At 38.8% G+C, this 19,084-nt stretch overlaps 1 protein-coding gene across 4 annotated transcripts in view; it reads right to left on the minus strand.

Moving 5' to 3' along the window:
• NNT (nicotinamide nucleotide transhydrogenase) overlaps nt 1-19,084 on the minus strand; it is a 94,747-nt gene that overhangs the window by 24,306 nt on the left and 51,357 nt on the right. For all 4 annotated transcript variants that reach the window (XM_015063311.3, XM_015063312.3, XM_015063313.3 and 1 more), the window contains exons 11-17: nt 18,063-18,224; nt 16,666-16,776; nt 15,507-15,652; nt 14,078-14,273; nt 11,518-11,751; nt 10,229-10,389; nt 7,560-7,739 (exon numbers count right to left, since the gene is read on the minus strand). In XM_015063311.3, the coding sequence (XP_014918797.1) occupies nt 7,560-7,739; nt 10,229-10,389; nt 11,518-11,751; nt 14,078-14,273; nt 15,507-15,652; nt 16,666-16,776; nt 18,063-18,224 (1,190 nt within the window). The remainder of the gene's footprint in view (nt 1-7,559; nt 7,740-10,228; nt 10,390-11,517; nt 11,752-14,077; nt 14,274-15,506; nt 15,653-16,665; nt 16,777-18,062; nt 18,225-19,084) is intronic.

The following is a 19,084-nucleotide window of genomic DNA, read 5'->3' on the forward strand; positions in this document are numbered from 1 at the left end:
CACTTAAAGAGGTTTTTATTTGATCATCTAAAAAAAATCACATAGATCACATCTATAAAGTCAACTGCACACTGACATGTTTTCAATAAAAGTTAATTTTAAGAAAGAATTTAATGGAAAATTACCAGTAACATTAAGAAATTAATGAAATTCAGATCCAGTTATTACTGTCTGTGTTCTGATTAAGCAAGTTCTACCTCCATATGTATTTCACCAGAGTGAAAGAGAACGATATCTATGAGAAATTTTACAAGGTGACTCTATAGATCTCTCAGGTGAATCCTGCTACCAGTTCCAACAGGGAGGAATCCAAAGGATAGGAATTCACATCATTTAGGAGTCTGCTGCCCTCTGTCGTCAAGAAAACAAGAAATGCGGGAGTTGATACATTCTTCTTTTCCAAACCAACTACATACAGCTCCAGGAAGCAGTAACAGAAGTAACTGGATTCATCATTAGGTTCCTAAAATATTTTACTTCCAAAAAGGTAAACGAGTAAGTTCATACACCATTTCATTAAAACTTATACCCACCCTTTTAACTAAAAAAATAATCTTGGGGAAAAAAAAATAAGAGGAAGGCATGCTCATTTACAATCATCCAACAATGTGCCACACAAGTGAATCATGTGAAAAAATCACAGGTCTGGTTTCTACAATAGTTCATTTGTAGACCTCTGGAGCTGTGGTGGTAAAAGACAAGAAGCAAATGCCTTTTAAGAATTCAAATCACTGCAGGGATGCCTGGGTGGCTCAGTCGGTTGGGCGTCTAATTCTTGGTTTGGGCTCAGATCACGATCTCACGGTTTGTGAGTTCTCGCCCACATCAGGCACTGTGCTGACAATGCAGAGCCTGCTTAGGATTCTCTGTCTCTACCTCCCTCTCAAAATAAATAAATAAGCTTAAAAAAATGCAAATCACTGTACATGAACAAAGCAGTCATTCTACATGATCAGCACTGGATTTCTCACTTCTGAAAGGGCTATAATAAACATATGATTGATCCAATGTGTATACCATGTAAAAGCTATATAAATGCAATCTATTACTTAAAAAAAAAAAAGACAATACTGTATTCTTAAAGAATGAAAAGCAACTGGGATTTCCAGGGACATGTAAACACACTAGGAGAAAAAAACATGACAACCCACACGAAGACAGCCCAGCCTGCTACCACCTTCATGCAGACTTGAACATACACGTCTGAAGTGGGACAGAGGTAGAGGCAGGGAGGACAAGGTGCAGAGGCAATGAACAGAGAGCCATACCTGACTAAAGGCGGCATATCAATAACATAAAGAGGATAGATCCAAATGTTGCCAGAATTGTAATTATCCTTTTTGACCTAAGCTCACTTATCAGACACAGCATTCGCATTTTACAGAGCCCAAACTCTGGTAAACTTGTCTAAGATTATCACATACAAAATAAAGTCCAGAATATCTTTATATATTTATGAACAGACAAGAGGGCCAGAGAAAAATTCATAATGGTTTTATTTAGGTATAGAGTCCCAATCTGACATAAAGATTTAAATTCTTAACCCAACCTCCTATACTTAAATCCAGGTTTTATTGAAAATCCAAATAGCCAGGCCTGAGACTTCCAAACATTCAACATTTGTTGATTTTGTTAATCCTTTCTAGTTTTGAATTAGAAGATTCTGAAATTAACAGAAATATGTTCCAGCAAACAAATGTTTGCCTTAAAAACTAAACCAAAGGAATGTGCATTGACTGATGAATGGATAAAGAAGATGTGGTATATATATACAATGGGATATTACTCAGCCATCAAAAAGAATGAAATCTTGCCATTTGCAACGACATGGATAGACCTAGAGTGTATTATGCTACGTGAAATAAATCAGTCAGAGAAAGACAACTACCATCTGATTTCACTCATATGTAGAATTGAAGAAACAAAACAGATGGACATAGATGAAGGGGAAAAAAGAGAGAGAAAGAGAAACCATAAGAGATTCTTAACTACAGAAGATAAACTGCAGGTTGCTGGATGAAAGGTGAGTAAGGGGTGGGTTAAATAGGTGATGGGTATAAAAGAGGGTATGTGTGTTGAGCACTGGGTGTTATATGTAAGTGATGATCACTAAATTCTACTCCTGAAACCAATACTACACTGTATGTTAAGTAACTAGAATTTAAATAAAAATTTGAAAGATTAAAAAACATTTGATTCAAAGGAGTATTTCAGACATAGAGATATTTCTGTCATAGATAACTTTTTTCTTGTTTTAAATTTTTTTAAATGTTTATTTATTCGTGAGAGAGAGAGAGAGAGAGAGAGAGCGCGCATGAGCAGGGGAGGGGCAGAGAGAGAGAATCCACAGAATGCAAAGCAGCTCCAGGCTCGGAGTTGTCAGCACAGAGCCCGACACGGGGTTCGAACTCACAAACCACGAGATCATGACCTAAACTAAAGTCAGACATTCACCCGACTGAGCCACCCAGGTGCCCCAGCTCACAGATAATTTTTAAAAAGTGAAACACACAAAATGGTTCCATCACCTGCATCACTCAGTCCTGCAGAGGGACAGATGTACAAGGATATGACCACTTTACTCTAACTTGGTGTAAAAGGAACCATTCTTCTCTCCCTATAAAACTGAATGGAGGAGAAGAATTTCTGAGGACATTTAATTAATGTTTACCCACTTCTAATGGCATCTTCAGGAGAAAGAAAGGGAACCACACAGCAGTTTAACAATCAAAGTCAACTTGTTAAACACATATCCACAATTATATCACCATTAAGCTAATTCCATGTGGTCTCTTAAAAACTAAATTATTTTTCATCCCTGAATTTACCATTGCAACATCATATTTTCAACAAATGCTTAGGGTGTAGGGCTTTCTTTTGTTTGTTTGTTTGTTTCTTTCTTTTTTTTGCTTGCTCAAGTGATTAATGAGACTATCCTGGGCAGACTGAGGAGTTCCCAGCTCCCAAGACAAAGTATTCGCAACACTATCCAAGACTGTTCCTTTCAAGTTACTAAGCCCTATAATGAAAACTGTATGCTACATTAAAGAGACCCTTAATTCACATCATTCCAAGCAAACTATAAGAAATAAATCTGAAAACAAAAGAAAGGTCATAAAATAGACAAAACTAACGCAATAATAACATACAGTCCATTTACTATCATTTCTCATTTCAGTGCTTTGTGGGTGCCAAATAATTGACTGCAAAGCAAAAAAAGAAATTATTTTTGGTTTGGCTTTGATGTACTTCATTCTGTTCTACTTTCATTTGGAAATAAGCAACAAAGTACAAAAATCAGAAAATTCGGTCGGAAAATGCAGTTCCCCTTCTACAAGCGCTCTACCTCCCAGGCTGTTTGGACACAATCTCAAGTACATGGACTGTAAAATCATGAAGAGGTTAATGTCTATATGACTTCTAGACATAAAGAAAATTATTCACTTGAGCTGCTTCTTTGGACACTATCGATATTTTTCAGTTTAACATTGGGTATTGTATAACCACAGCATTCGGCTCAGAAGACACACAAGAGAAGAACTGTCAAAACAAAAATTCAATTTTCGGTATTACGGATTAGCCACTCAGGGAGCATTTCATTCCCTCTCACATAATAAAAGCACTCTGTTCCGGTTTGGACTTGCATGTTTCCTTTAATAAATAGTAAAATAATGAAGCTACAACATACTAGTAATATTAATAGATATCGATATATGATAGTACATCTGTTACCATATGCTATCCAGAGAAGATTCCAAAATATGAAATGAGCTGACAAATATTTATCTAATGTTCACGTAACAAGTATTATACTCATCTGAGGTGCCAGGTGCTAGGTCAGCCTCCATAAACACAAAGGCAAACAGTAAATGACATCTTAAAATATCTTCCTTGCAAAATGAGAATAGTATCTCCTACTTCCAGAATTAGTGTAGGGATTAAACGAGCTAACATTTGTAAAGCACCCAGTTTTAATGCCCAATCACGAGCAGCTATTTCATTTTTATTTTTATTAGGAACCACTCTGAGCTGCTAAAGCATAGGCCACGAAGAAACAATTTTTTTGATAATAAAACAAGCACAAGCCAAGAATCAATGAAGATTAATGTGAAAAGTCAGGAATCGGGGCAATCTGGAAGGAGAGAAAATTTCTATCTTCAAAACTGAAAATTACAGCAGGGTTGTTTCTGTTGTTGCCTTGTTTGTTTCATAATAAGACATAGGACTGAAGAGAGTGTGAGAAAACTAGCTCCCCACGCATCACCGTTGAGAGCTAAGACTGGACAGTCCTTTGTGGACATCAATTCATAGATATTGAGAGCCAATAGAAAGCTCTTACTCCCTTTGACCAAGTAATTGTACTTACAAAAAGGTCAGCTAAAGGAAAAAATCAAAATGCACAAGGAGGTATACTGAAGAAAAAACAAAAACCAATACTATGGACTTGGATAAATTATGGCATATCTATGTGATACAACAGGCAGACACCAAAAATTATTAGAAAATCATTGGTGAGAACATCGAACAACACAGAATATATTTGAACATAGGTATATGGGAAAATACTGGAATTAGAATATTAAATTTTAAGAGTTAAGTGGTAATGGCATTGCAAATGATTTTATGTATTTATCCTTTTCTACTTTCTTCCAAATTTCCCACATTAAGCATCTTTTATTTTTGTAATTGAATAGTATTTTCTAAAAATTTAAAGCTTCGGCTGTCCTTGAATCCAAATTAATTTGAGTTGCTATTATAAACAGAGTATCAGTCTGATCCAGAGTGACACTTAGGGTCACAGACAGCTGTAAGAATACCCTGTTAGCCTTATACGGTACAGGAATAAAAAATATCTGTGAAATGCTGACAGTAAATGACATGCCTGACGTGGTAGAAATAGAAAGAAAAAAAAGAAAAACCAGATCAAGAAATATGAAAGAAGAGAAAAGCATAAGACAAAGATGATACAGTCACAGAAGTACACATAGAAAAAAGCATTTTCAACAACTGCCTCTTACTACCTTATTCTAGTTACTGTCATAGAATTGCTACTGTAAGTTTCTGTAGTTACTATAACCAACAATAATAAAAGAAACTAGATGAAGAAGGGAATGGGAAGGAAATTAAAAAAAGACACACAGAAATTTGGGAAATACTACTGATAAGATTTAAGAACCTAAATAAAACCATTTAAGGAAAAAGAAAATGATAAAGCCAAGAAAGACCCATGATGATGCTCTAAGAACTAGACATAAGTACTCCTCACCTCTCCCCAGATCAGTATGCCACTGGCTTTGTTAAAATTTAAGTCTTCCCGTGTAATTTTAAAATCAGTATTTTGACCAACAAGTTTAAGTATTGATGAAAATCTGCTGCCCCCTCCTGGTCATTCAAATTCACCAAACAAAGCAAAGTCAAACTAAGAGTTCATTTTTAAATGCTAAGTGAAATAAGTCAGTCAGAGAAAGACAAATACCATATGATTTCATTCATATGTGGAATATAAGTAACAAAACAGATGAACAAAGGAAAAAAAGAGACACAAACCAAGAAACAGACTCTTAACTACAGAGAACAAACTGATGGTTACCAGGGGGGAGGTGGGTGGGGACGGGTGTACAGGTGAAGGGGATGAAGAGTAAACTTACCATGACGAGCACTGAGTAATGTGCAGAACTGTTGAATCACTATACTGTACACCCAAAACTAATATAACACTGTATATAATCATACTGGAATCAAACAAAAAACTTAATTTAAAAAAAGTTCATTTTTTGAGAAAACTATCTCTAATACAATTGAATACATTTTTCCTTGTTCACAAACATTTGTTTTTTGTCTTTTAATTTTTTTAATGTTTATTTTGACAGACAGGGAGAGAGAGTGCAAGCAGGGGAGGGACAGAGAGAGAGAGAGAGAGAGAGAGAGAGAGAGAGAGAGAGAGAATCCCAAGCAGGCTCTGTGCTGCCAACACAGTGTCCTCCCTGGGGCTCAAACTCATGGACTGTGAGATCATGACCTGAGCAAAAATCAACAGTTGGATGCTTAACCAACTGAGCTAACCAGATGCCCCAAACATTTGTGTTTTTTTAAACCCCAAAGCCTGACACCTTTCAAGCAGGAGACACAAGCTTCCACCTTTCCAAATTCCCTGAACAACCTGGAAGATTTCATTTTAAAACCTCTTCCTTTCTTTGAACTTGGGCTATCAAATCCTTTGTTTTACAATATGGCCAAAGAAAACTAATTTTTTTTACTATAAAAAGATAACCTCAGCATTCAATTTACAAAGAGATTTTCAGTGAAAACATTTGAGAAATTCTGAGTTATAAAATAAGGGTGGGTCTTTTTTAAATATTGTAATAAAAGAATGGAGGCAGAATAAATGTCCTTTTTCTGCCTGAATTATTAATCAGCAGAGCCACATTCTGATGTCACTCCATTTCACACTTGCCCTTTCACAGTCATTCAGAGCTGTTAGAGAATAGTATCTATCATCTGAAAACATTTTCTAGTCAAACCTTTAATTATTTGCAGGATATCTTCTTGCCATCCAGAAGAGAATTAGAAACAAAAAGGAAGCTAAGAAGTATTTGTTTTCTTAATTTTTTTTGCTTTTTTAAAAAAGATCATGCTGACCACAAAACTTCAAGATAGGCACTCTCACAGAGACCAGTGGGAGTGTTAATTGAAGCAAGCTTTCCGGAAACAACACAGCAATAAGTAGAAAGAACTGATAAAAACGAGCATACTCTTTCACTTCGAAGAATCGATCCGAAGACAAAAATCAGAAGTGCCCAAGATGTATTTTCTACAAAGAAAAATTAAAACTCAAACAATACAATTTTTATAAGGAAATATTAAATAAATTTTATATATCCATATGATGGATTTATATGAAGTCCATTAAAATATTAGTTAAAAATCACTTTTAATAAGGAAATGGCAAGAGGGGTGCCTGCGTGGCTCAGTTGGTTAACCAACCGACTTCGGCTCAGGTCATAATCTCACAGTTCCTGAGTTCGAGCCCCACGTCAGGCTCTGTGCTGACAGCTCAGAGCCTGGAACCTGCTTCGGATTCTGTGTCTCCCTCTCTCTCTGCCCCTCCCCTGCTCTCACACGTGCACTCTATCTCTCTAAAAAATAAACAGAAATTATTTATTTAAAAAGTAATACTCAAAATAATAAAATGACCAGAATATAGTAAGACGAAAAGAATAAAATGTAAAACAGTATACAATATGATCAGACAAGTAAATACACGGGTATGTAAAAGAGAAAAAAAAAAGAGAATACAAGAGATAGACCGAAATCTTAAATGCTTATCTCCAGCTGGAGGGAGTCGGAAGACTTTTTTATCTTTATATTTAATTTTCCTAATTATCTACACTTGGGTGCTTTAAAAGCAGTCTTGCAAATTTATTCAGATGAAACACTCTGAGATTTCTACTGAAGAAAATAGGAACGGACACAGTCGTTTCTACTGCAAATAAAAGAAATACCAAACACATCCTTATTTTGAGAACACCATGTCTTTTTTGTGCACACACGTTTCTTACCACACACATGATGTAGGACAGGATGGCACCAGAGGAGCCTATGAGTGCGCCCACGATGGTCAGCAGGTTGTTGTTGAGCAGGAAGCCCTCCGCACACAAGGCCCAGCCTGAGTAGCTGTTCAGCACGGTGATGACGACGGGCATGTCTGCACCCCCGATAGCAGCTGTCAAAGTCACACCCTACGATGAAAACCAGAGCAGAACCAAAATTAATACGATAAAAATAAAACCTCTGACACTGGACATCTTGGTTCTTAGTCATTCTGGTGTTCCAATTAACCTACTTCCCTTGAAGTTCTCCTGCCAGTAACAACCAAGTGCCTCCTATCCAGTCAGCTCTCCAGCAGATGTACCAAATGAGAACACTGAACCACCTCCCCGCCCCTAAATATCCCTAAGTCCCTAAAAGGCAGTGATGAAAAGCAGGCAGAAACTAGAGAGGGGTCTGCACTTGGAAAAAGGTGAGAGCACTGAGTGAATTTTATGGTTTTTATGGTTAGTCTAAGGGCAGGCACCTGCTCGTGCCAGGAGAAAGAGCTGAAACTAAATCATAAGCCCACAGTCTCACTAGTTTGAAGATCCAAGGACAGGATTTAGGGTGACTAAGGCAGCTGGAAAGGCAGAAGGCAAACTGCAAAGGAGCAGGCTGAAGAGAGGGAGCCCCAAACTCTATATATAAACTCGGCCCAAATATCTGGCTCACTCTTTATGCATTACGCATTGATCTAATAACAGATTTCAGCAACCACCCCCCACCCCCCGCAATCATAGGTGAGCCAGATTTGAAATCTGAAGGCAGCCAAGTTAGCTGCCTACAAAAATAAATTAAAAAATAATGATCAATACTCTTTGGAGGAATACAACAGAATCCAAAGTCTGTCTAGTGCAACCCCAAATCACTAAACACAGGAAAGGAAAAACATGATGGGGAAGAAGAGTTTTGCTTTTTATTCCACATACTCCCACATATGTTGAGTTTAAGATGTGAATGTATTCACAGGCTACTTAATTAAGTCAAAAGCAATTAAAATAGTCCACAAAATATTTTATCTTACTCAGACATCCTTATAAAAGCATAAAGTAGCTCTTAAATATCAAATTCATTTCTTCTCAAAAATAGTAATTCTTGGGCGCCTGGGTGGCGCAGTCGGTTAAGCGTCTGACTTCATCCAGGTCACGATCTCGCGGTCCTTGAGTTCGAGCCCCGCGTCGGGGTCTGGGCTGATGGCTCAGAGCCTGGAGCCTGCTTCCGATTCTGTGTCTCCCTCTCTCTCTGCCCCTCCCCCGTTCATGCTCTGTCTCTCTCTGTCCCAAAAATAAATAAACGTTGAAAAAAAAAATTAAAAAAAAAAAAATAATTCTTAAAATTTTCTATTTCTATGCTATTGGTTTTATTTTGAGACATTTTTTTTACCTCTTCTGCTCTCCTGAATAAACAAAAAATGTCAAAACTACTCTTCATTGGTTTAAAATAAAACAAAAATCAGTGCTATATAATCCTGAAAAAAATTGGATTGTCAGTAGTCATAAAAAGAATTTTAAGTTACTTTTCAGACTTCTAAAGTTTCTTGGTCAAAATCAGTCCTTTTAGGATTACATAATAATAAGTATTATTTTAACACTGTAAATCATGAATCAAGCAGCCAATATGTGTTTCATAAGCAATTACTATATGTCTAATTTTGTGCTAAGCACTACAAATTATTTTAAAAACTTAAAACATTAACCTTGTCTATAAGGTTGACTCCAGACTAGACAAATAAGGGAATCAGTGAATAACAGAGCTGTTTGCAAAGGCTTCATACACTGATATAATGAAATGCTACACTGTAGCACATGGCCAACTAGAGAATGCTGTATGTATCAATATACTAAATACAAAAATCAGAGAGGAAGAGGAGGACCAAACCTACCATGAAAGAAAGGCTTTGCTGAACTCCCCCCACTGAGCCCAGAGGATTTATTAACTGCATTCCATTTTATATACTGTGGTTATTTAACTTGGTATCCTAGTTTCCAATAAATGTTAGCACAACTAATTGGCAGAGAATACCTTCCACTTATCACATAAAACCCAAAGCATTATTCTGTGGGCCCTGTCACAACAAGGAGGCTCCTAACGAATGGTATTGAAAACACTTGGCTTTTTAAAATTCCCTATTCACCAACACACTGATCCAGTGAAAAGACCCCAGAACAATAAATGTGTCACATGACAACTTTGGAAGCAACCATTACGTGGAAAGAAAGAGTGGATTTTTCTTCTTGCACTTTTCTGTGTTTTCCAAATTCTAAACAGAACACGTGACATCATTTTGAAACATGTTTATTCCATCAAGGGTCTTGAAGAGATAGAAATATGATTAGACTGTAATCAAACAAAATACTGCCAGTTCCTGAGTGCATGCTTTCCATCTCTGACTTCTTTTTTTTCTTTAATTTTTTTTTTTCAACGTTTATTTTTGGGACAGAGAGAGACAGAGCATGAACGGGGGAGGGTCAGAGAGAGAGAGGGAGACACAGAATCGGAAACAGGCTCCAGGCTCTGAGCCATCAGCCCAGAGCCTGACGCGGGGCTCAAACTCCCGGACCGCGAGATCGTGACCTGGCTGAAGTCGGACGCTTAACCGAGTGCGCCACCCAGGCGCCCCCCATCTCTGACTTCTTACCATGACAGCAGAGAGAGCCGACACAGAGCCCAGACAGGTGATGCCGGTGGTAAAGCTAGGGTCCATCATGAACGGGACGATTCCACCCACACTAGCAGCCAGCAGGCCTGCATTAAGTAAGTGCCTTCCAGGAAGCAGGAGAGGGGCAGATTTCAGGATACCTAGGACCAAGGGCATGTCAGTCAGAACCTAGCACGTGTCATTAAATTAAAACAACAACAACAACACACACACACACGTGTGTGTCATTTAATCCTAAACTACCAAAATTTAATATCAGCATAAAAAAAGGACCTGAAACATAAAAGCAAATTAGGGCTCTTAGATGTAACAAATGTTAACAGAAGTAGGAAAAGTATGGCTCAACTTAACTGTTCTTTACTTTGATCACACAACAATTTCTTTACTCTTTGTCACAAAATCTTAAAAAATTACTTTTTTCCCATATGACCGACACACAAGTTGTTAAGTGTGGTTTCATTTATTTAAAACTTCAAAACAGAGTCCTAGCACATTAGCATTTCTGACTCTATCAACTGAGCCCAAGGGAGCAGAGCCCTGGTTTGCTACTTGTTTTTAAAAACAAAGCATGAGACAAGAACATTGTAGGCTTGAAGTTCTTTTGGGATTTTAAGTTCCATGGAAGTTTCCTATTTAATTTTAATGACTTGATTACTGAGAGGCCAGACCAGATTTTTATATCATAAACTAGTTTCTATATAGACTCACTTTTTCATGAAAACACTGAAAACAGCCTATGTGAGGTTTGGTTTTTTTGTTGTTTTTTTTACCCCCCACTTCTATTTTCCTGGCTGACTTTGGCAGTAGCAGAAGATGCCATGCTACAGCTGTAAAATGTGTATCTGTTTTCAGAATCAGTACTGCATAGTGATCACACCAGCTTATTCAATAAGCTGCTCTCTATTCTGGAAAACGTATAAAGTGCATTCTTGTGAACTCTACAGAGGCATCTCTAAGGGTTATGAAGATGTTGTTTTGTTCACATTTATCATCAAATGTCAACTAGTCCCTCTACACAAATTTCTGTGCACTTGTTTCCTCCGTTGGCTGTCTACAGAAGGAACAGCTTCAAAGCCTTAGGAGATCTGGAAGGCTCAAATAAAGGAAAGCCACCGTGATGTGGAGGAAGGGGTCTTTTATATATTTGAGCGCTACCTGAATTCTTCACCTAACAGCTTTGACAGTTAAGCCATTTTCTAAAATTGAAATGGACCCCTAAACAAGAGATATTTACACTGAATAATATAGGTAGGTGCTAAATCACTTACCCTGCAGTTTTCCATAGGCAACAAGAGAGCCACTGAACGTGACGCCTCCGATGTAAGTACCGAGGTAGGCCACGATCTTAGTGAGATTTGCTGCTGCGTCCACAGCAAAATGTGGGTATTCTACAATGTACTCAGCTATGCAAGTAAGCACCGCTGCCAAGCCCACTAAACTGTGGAAAGCAGCAACTAACTGAGGTAAATCAGAAATCTGGATGCGTTTGGCAATTGTCAGTCCTGTTGGGAAATGAAGGTCAAAGAGATATTAAAACTCAACACAGCTTTGAGAAGCAACTCTGATAAAGCCCATGCCTGAACATTATTCAGCCATAAAGAAAGACAGAAATCTTGCCGTTTGTGAAAATATTGATGAACCTTGAGGGTATCATGCTAAGTGAAATGAGTCAGACAGAGAAAGACAAATACCATATGATCTCACTTGCATATGAAACCTAAAACAAAAAAACAACCAAGCTCATGATATAGAGAACAGACTGGTGGTTGCCAGAGGCAGGGGAAGGGGGACGGGCAAAATGGGTGAAGATTCCAGGCTCAAAATAAGTCGTGGGGATGTAACATACAGCATGGTGACTATTATTAATAATACTGTATAGCGTATTTGAAAGTTGCTAAGAAAGTAGATCTTAAAAGTTCTCATCACAAGGGGCCCCTGGATAACTCAGTCGGTTGGGCGTCCAACTCTTGATTTTGGCTCAGGTCACGATCCCAGGGTCATGGGATCAAACCCCACATCCAGCTCTGTGCTAAGCACAGAGCCTAATTAAGATTCTCTCTCTCCCCCCTGCCTGCCAGTCTCCCCTGCTCACACTCTCTCTCTAAAATAAAAGTAAAAAAAAAAAAAGTTCTCAGCACAAGAAAAAAAAAATTCTGCAACTATGTACGGTGACAGATATTTGCTACACTTACTGTGATTATTTTGCAATATACACAAATACTGACTCATTATTTCATACATCTGAAACTAATACAATGTATGCCAATTCTACCTCAATTTTTTGGGTATACACATTTAAGGGTTTCCCATCATTATCACTAATAAGTATTTATCTGCTTCCTCATATGGGCTAAATATTCTCTCACAGGGACTATACAGAAGGTAAGGACGCTGGCTATGTATACCCTTTCAAAATAGCAGGCTTTCTCAACACACAGTCCAATTCCAAAACCCAACACACAGAGCACTGACACCTGCCTCTTCCCTCACTACCTGCAAACACTCCCCTGACTAACGCTTCTTCACATGCCTTTACATCCCCCTACTGCAAGAATAACTCAAGCTCTCTTCTCCAAAAGCCAATATTTGCTCCTGAGCACACAAGAAACAGCTGGAATTTGAAGAAGGCTTAGGTTTTCAGGGTGGTGGGCGGGAGCAAAGGTGAACACATGCAAATAGCTGGGTAGAGTAAACGTGCAAATGAGGAGACTCTTGAACTCCTGCCTGGTTCTAGGCAGGTGGTACAGGAGTGCCTCTCAGAATACTTGCTAAGATCCTGTCTAAAAGTTTTTCTGCCATGAACCTACAACACATTTTCCTTCCAGTTCCTTTCCAGGGACTATTGAGAAAGGACACAAAGCATTCCTGCAAAAGTACAAAAGGAGGTCTAAAGCTACTGTTATGCTGGTAAATATATAACCACCAGCTCCTTGGGATAAAAACACGCGCCTGTGCCTGTTAGAAGTATGTACATGAGTTTTCGCTGATATAAAGGTATAGAGCACACAAGTTTCAAATAACAAAACATATAGTACTCTCTATTGTAAACTCCATGTAGCCAATTGACTTTCACAGAATGCATTTGTTGACTTTTACCAACTCTTGTGTCTGTCACCAACCTAGTGGTTGCAACTGATGAATGAGTGTGGTTCCCATGGGAATGTTGGCTGACATTTTTGTCTGCATTAACAAGTAAGACAAAACTGAAAGATGCATGTGAGAACCTCACTCATTATCAACAATGTGAGCAGCTGCTTCACTAAATCGGATGATAGTTTTCAAACACTATGAGGATATTTGCTCAGTTTTTTGTGATATTCACCACGTAATGGCTATAGACACAGCACACTTTTGAATTTAAGCTGCATTATTAATATTTTCTCCACCACTTTCTCAGGGCTGGACAATCAACAAAACAATAAATGAAACCCAGATATGTTAGTATCTGTTGATTTCCACCGTGTAAATGCAACCATCATGATCAATTTCTAACTACCAAGGTTATGTCATTAACTATGGAGCTGGGAAGCCATGGACAGAAGCCCACCTTTACACGGTATTCCTAAAAACAGATAATAAACATGGGTAATCTCAAGAGCATAGAAAATAAGCTCCAATAAATTAGAAAGTTATAAATAATATAATTACCTTTGTTTCTAATATAATGTATTTTATTTTGGTGAAAAGTCATCAAGTTGGTATAATTCTCATTCAAATACAAACATTTTAAAACATTTAACACTGAGTAAGTACATCAACTGCACCAAAAGAGTGAGCTAAAAAATGGGCATGGGTTCCCATAAAGGTAGAAACCTGCCAAGTGCTTACCAATGGTACCGCCCAAAGCCATTGCTCCAGACATCTGGGCTAACAATTCTGGGGATGGGTTTAGTCCTCCGAGAGTGGCTGCCAGGCCTCCAGCCACCCCAATCATGCCCAATGCATTGCCAAGACGAGCTGTTCCCTGGGTGGAAAGGCCGGCCAGGGCACCAACACAGCACAGACCTGAGCCCAGATACATGATCTTTGCAAACAAAAGAGAAGAGCAGAGAGAAAGAGAGAGACAGAAAGACTATCAAAACTTTCAGTCTATTAGCATAGGGAGGACTTCTCTTGAGGAAACGTGATTTCCTAAGAACAACTTTAAATTCAGATAATAGAGGGACCAATATGACTTCTTCTTTGAATATTTCAATATATCTTTCTATCCATTAGGGATATTAACAAATTAAATACCTGAAATTCTACTTGCAGTTATACCATTTAGGTAAATTGGTTTCTTTTGTATTGGATGGCATGCACAAATGCATACAGAAGTACCTAAGTTTAAACAGAGTTATGGGCTCTAGACCTAACCAAACGCTGTAAAGGAGCCAAGCCCTGACGTAGTAAATGCCAGGGACCACGCCCTATACTTTACTGAAGTTGTCAGTCAGTCCCATGAGATTCACAAAAGTTGAAAGAGTCATCATCCTCATGTTACAAGAGAAAACCAAAGTTTAAAGAGGTTACTACATAATTCTTCCAAGGTCAAATGATCAGAAAATAGCAAATCTGGGATTCAGACAAGGGTCTCCCTGACGTACCACTCCAACTGTTCTCAAAAAAGATTTTGTTCAATCAACAAGAAACGCTGGGAACAGCAGAAACCAAGGCAGACACGATTTTCTTGCTGTCAGAGTAGATGCAATCACATGACAGTCATTGAAAAGTGATAAAAAAAAAATACTGAGTTCAGAACAAAATTGAGTCTCAATTATAATTATATTGGAACATGGAACTTTCGAAGTTCAACTTGATTATTTCTGCTTTTCTACATAACGTTTATTTTTAAACTGTCTTTTTTAAATGAATTGACATAACATCTCCTGCTTACAAAAGATGATGCACTGAATTTGTTGGGGGAGAAACAGAAAATTTTCAAAATTTTTTACTGATTATTTCACCATATCCCTACAACAATCCAGCCAGGTACATAAAGAGGATACTAATAACTTTCTTGACTCTTTTTACATGTAGAAAAACTGAGGGACAGACAGGGAAACCCACGTTAGCACATTCAGTTAGCAGGCAAATCTGTCACTAGAATCTGGGGTACGGATTCTTAGGGGATAGGAATGCTCCATTTGACCAAGATGTTTCTAGAGTTATTATTATATTTGCTTGTCAGAGCCTGAATTTTGATAACGATAATGTGAAATCTAGTTGGAAAGAAAACACAGTGGTAAAATTAAAAATTCTCAAAACAGCCTCTTACTTGTTCAATGTTATAGCCACTGTAGAGAGCTGCTAAATATCCTCCAACAAAGGTGCCAGCAGGGAGCAGATACAGGTAGTTGTATTCTGGGGGGTCCGTGGGACGCTTGAACATGTCCAGCATTCTCTGGGTCACCAGAAAGCCACCTTATCAAAGTAAATATAAAACAGAAAGAAGTATCTCATTTAGCAACATGATTTTTAAAGTGGTACACTTTTCCTATTTTAAGCACATCTTTATCACCTAAGGATAAATATAATATTAAGTAACATTTTAAGAGCTCAAAATTAAGTTAGGCTATTACTCAAGCCAGTTCCACTGAATGCAGGGAACCCTATATTCAAAAACAAAATTTGCGACCAGGGTGCAGCACCAACTATTTCTCCGTGACTACAAGTAAACAGGCATTCAAACAGCTTGGGAACGCAAAAGATCAAAGGCTAGTAATTTTTTCTAATAAGTTTTTCTGTTTGTTAAACCTATATTAAGTGATAAAAGAAAAAAAATGCCATATTAACAGGCACCAGATTTCTTGGACTTATTAACTGATTTTTTGATACAAAATAGCATCAAATGAGTTTATACAAGTGATGGGCCAGGCTTTCAGTTTTCAGGAACACAGGCCAGGATAAGGCAAAAGGCTAAAATTTTATCTAAAAGTATACTCATTTAGAGATGTTACAGTGATAGCTACAAGTCAACTTAATTCAAAACTATGCATTCAATAACTTTCTAGTTAACCTGTAGCAAGACAATCATTCTGTTTGTTTATTTCGGGGCACAGGGGAAGAGGGTGTTCTTTTATCAAATGGTTTCTAAAAATTACAAGTGGGCAAAATAATTTTTCTTCACAGAGAGCATTTATGATCTGAGTGAGACCATTTTTAAAGGCACAATTAAATTCTTAAAATCAGAATGTCTAACACTCCAAATGTCTATATCGGTTTATATTTGCTTCTCATGTCTCCATTAAAAGTAGCACTTGGCGGGGGGGGGGGGGGGGGGGGGCACGCCTGGCTGACTCATTCAGAAGAGCATGGAACATGCAACTCTTGATCCTGGGGTCGTGAGTTCAAGTCCCACGTTGGGTATAGAGATCACACAATACATACATACATAAACAGCACCGTGGGTTCTTTTACCACCATTGCCATCGTACCTGCAATGTTGACTGAGGAAATAAACGTAGCAAGAGCAGCAAGGCCCTGAGAAGTTGTGGAAGGATACAAATGTCCTCCCATCAGTGCCAACCCACCAACTGCAGTCAACCCTAAGAAGAAAGAATCAAGATGGTGAACAGGCATAGTGACACAGCCACACCCAATTCATAGCTGCAGGATCTCACATGTATAGACACAAAGGAGAACGTTCCCACACAACACTGTCACTCAAGTACCATTGTGGGCAAAAAGCTAACAAATGTTTTTCCTCTTGCATAAAAATTCAGCCTTCCTTTAACTTTCTAGCTCTGTTCCCCCATAAAGGTATAAATCAATAACGTTATCAAAAAGTGGATAAACTGCTTCTGAACTGGAAGTAACTTGGCACGAACTATAAATACATGATGGTGGAGCCGTAACTTTGAACTTTCCAGAGTACAGTGCCTCTGGGAATGAGACACGTTCTGTGCAGAGACCCTGGACACTGGGCCTCCAGCACTGCTGTCAGGGCTGTGCAATGGTGCCATGAGACGTCCAAGCCAGGGCAGGTCCAGGGTGGGTCTCGTTCCTAGATCTGAGACATCACAGGGGGCCAAAGAGACCAGCTCCTGGACAACTGTGTGGACCGCTGCACAGACCACCATCAAGACTCACACCAAAAAGAAATGCCTGATGCTACTCTGGCTGGCCAGCTGGGCTTCCTGTTCCAAAGACTTCATGGTGAACCTGAGGATAGGTATGGCTTGCTGCGCGCAGACTTGCTGAGCTGAACGTTTAGATGAATCTAAGAAGAGCTCCTAATGGATGTCACAACTATAACTCTGTGAAACAGTGGTTTCCAAATTATATCACAGGAACCCCTTCTTTAAAGGAAATTGTAGGGGCGCCTGGGTGGCTCGGTAGGTTGAGCATCCGACTTCAGCTCAGGTCATGATCTCACGGTTTATGAGTTCGAGCCCCACGTTGGGCTCTGTGCTGACAGCTCAGAGCCTGGAGCCTGCTGCAGATTCTGTGTGTCTCTCTCTCTCTCTCTCTCTCTCTCTCTCTCTGCCCTTCCCCTACTCGTCCTCTGTATCTCTCTCTCTCAAAAATAAAAATAAACATTAAAAAAATTTTTTTAATAAATAAATAAAAATAAAGGAAATTATAATTGAAAGAAATAACAATGGTTCTGCACTGCTTGAGATGGGAGCAGCCCAAAGGCCTGACACTTGCTCAGCCCCTTACTTCTGGCCCCATCCTTGCCCCTGTGGGAGCCCAAATCACCACAACCACCGCCTCAGATGCCAAGCCATACAATTTGTAAACAAAGACTTTATAAACCTCACTGAAAGCGGCTGGAGAATTGAACAGCCCATGAAAACCTAAGATGAGGGAAGACAAGAGAGGACCAAACCTGAGATTGCATTAGTCACAGACATCAGTGGTGAGTGGAGAGCAGGGGTCACTCCCCAGACGGTGTGGTAGCCCACGATGCCGGCCAAGCCAAAAGTGGTCACCATCTGGGAAAAGGCTAAATTGGGCGCCGCAAGGCCCAAACCCAGAATCCCAGTGAGACCTACAGAAAGAGAAGAGTGTGAGCTGACATACAATTAATTACCTCAAGATTAAAAGCACACACATGCACGCACATACACACAAGCATGTGAAATAGTCAATCCTTTTAAATTCTGCACCCAATAATGAGATTTGCCAATAATGAGATTTTTTTTTACACATTTCATGATGGGAGTGGGGGGGGGGGGGGGGTTAAAGGTATTATGAACAAACTCAACTTCCTGACTGCCACCTCTCAAAATAAAACAAGCTATAAAGATCTAGTAGAATTTATGAGTCACCTGAATAACAGTTTCCCCATTGTCCTCTTCCCTGTTTTAATTTCCATTGACAATGCCACATGTGTTTATACGAGTGTTTCTGTTCCAGAATTACAGACCTATACAGATCTACTAAAAAGCATTTCTACTTGGGCAAGACACAACCTTTACAAGACAGGACTTTTTTGAAGCCAATTTCATGTCACTCAGATTTGGCTAAGGAAGAGGGATTTTAAAAGAGTAGGAAGGATTTCATTCACTCCAGCACCTCCCCAAAACATATGGCTTCCACCCACCCGGGACAGAAGTTTTGCAATTGCTCCTGAATCTGGACTGGACTGCTGGCCAGGGCAGTCAGCCCCAGCCTCAACACCAAGTCAGCAAACAGGATTTTACAAAGAAAAGGAAAAAAAAAAAAAAAAAACCAAATTAAATTAAGAATGTGCAGAATACAAAGTCAGCTCTGAACATACATCTTTAATTATTGCCTTTCTTAATAGCAAACATGTGGATGGCTGTTCTGCAACAGAAGGGTTACCTAGTGGTCAGTAAAAATAATGCTAATGGGGGACCAGGGAGCTGGAATTCAACTTTCTGAAAT

The sequence above is a fragment of the Acinonyx jubatus genome, chromosome A1 (assembly GCF_027475565.1).
Source record: "Acinonyx jubatus isolate Ajub_Pintada_27869175 chromosome A1, VMU_Ajub_asm_v1.0, whole genome shotgun sequence".
NCBI lineage: Eukaryota > Metazoa > Chordata > Mammalia > Carnivora > Felidae > Acinonyx > Acinonyx jubatus.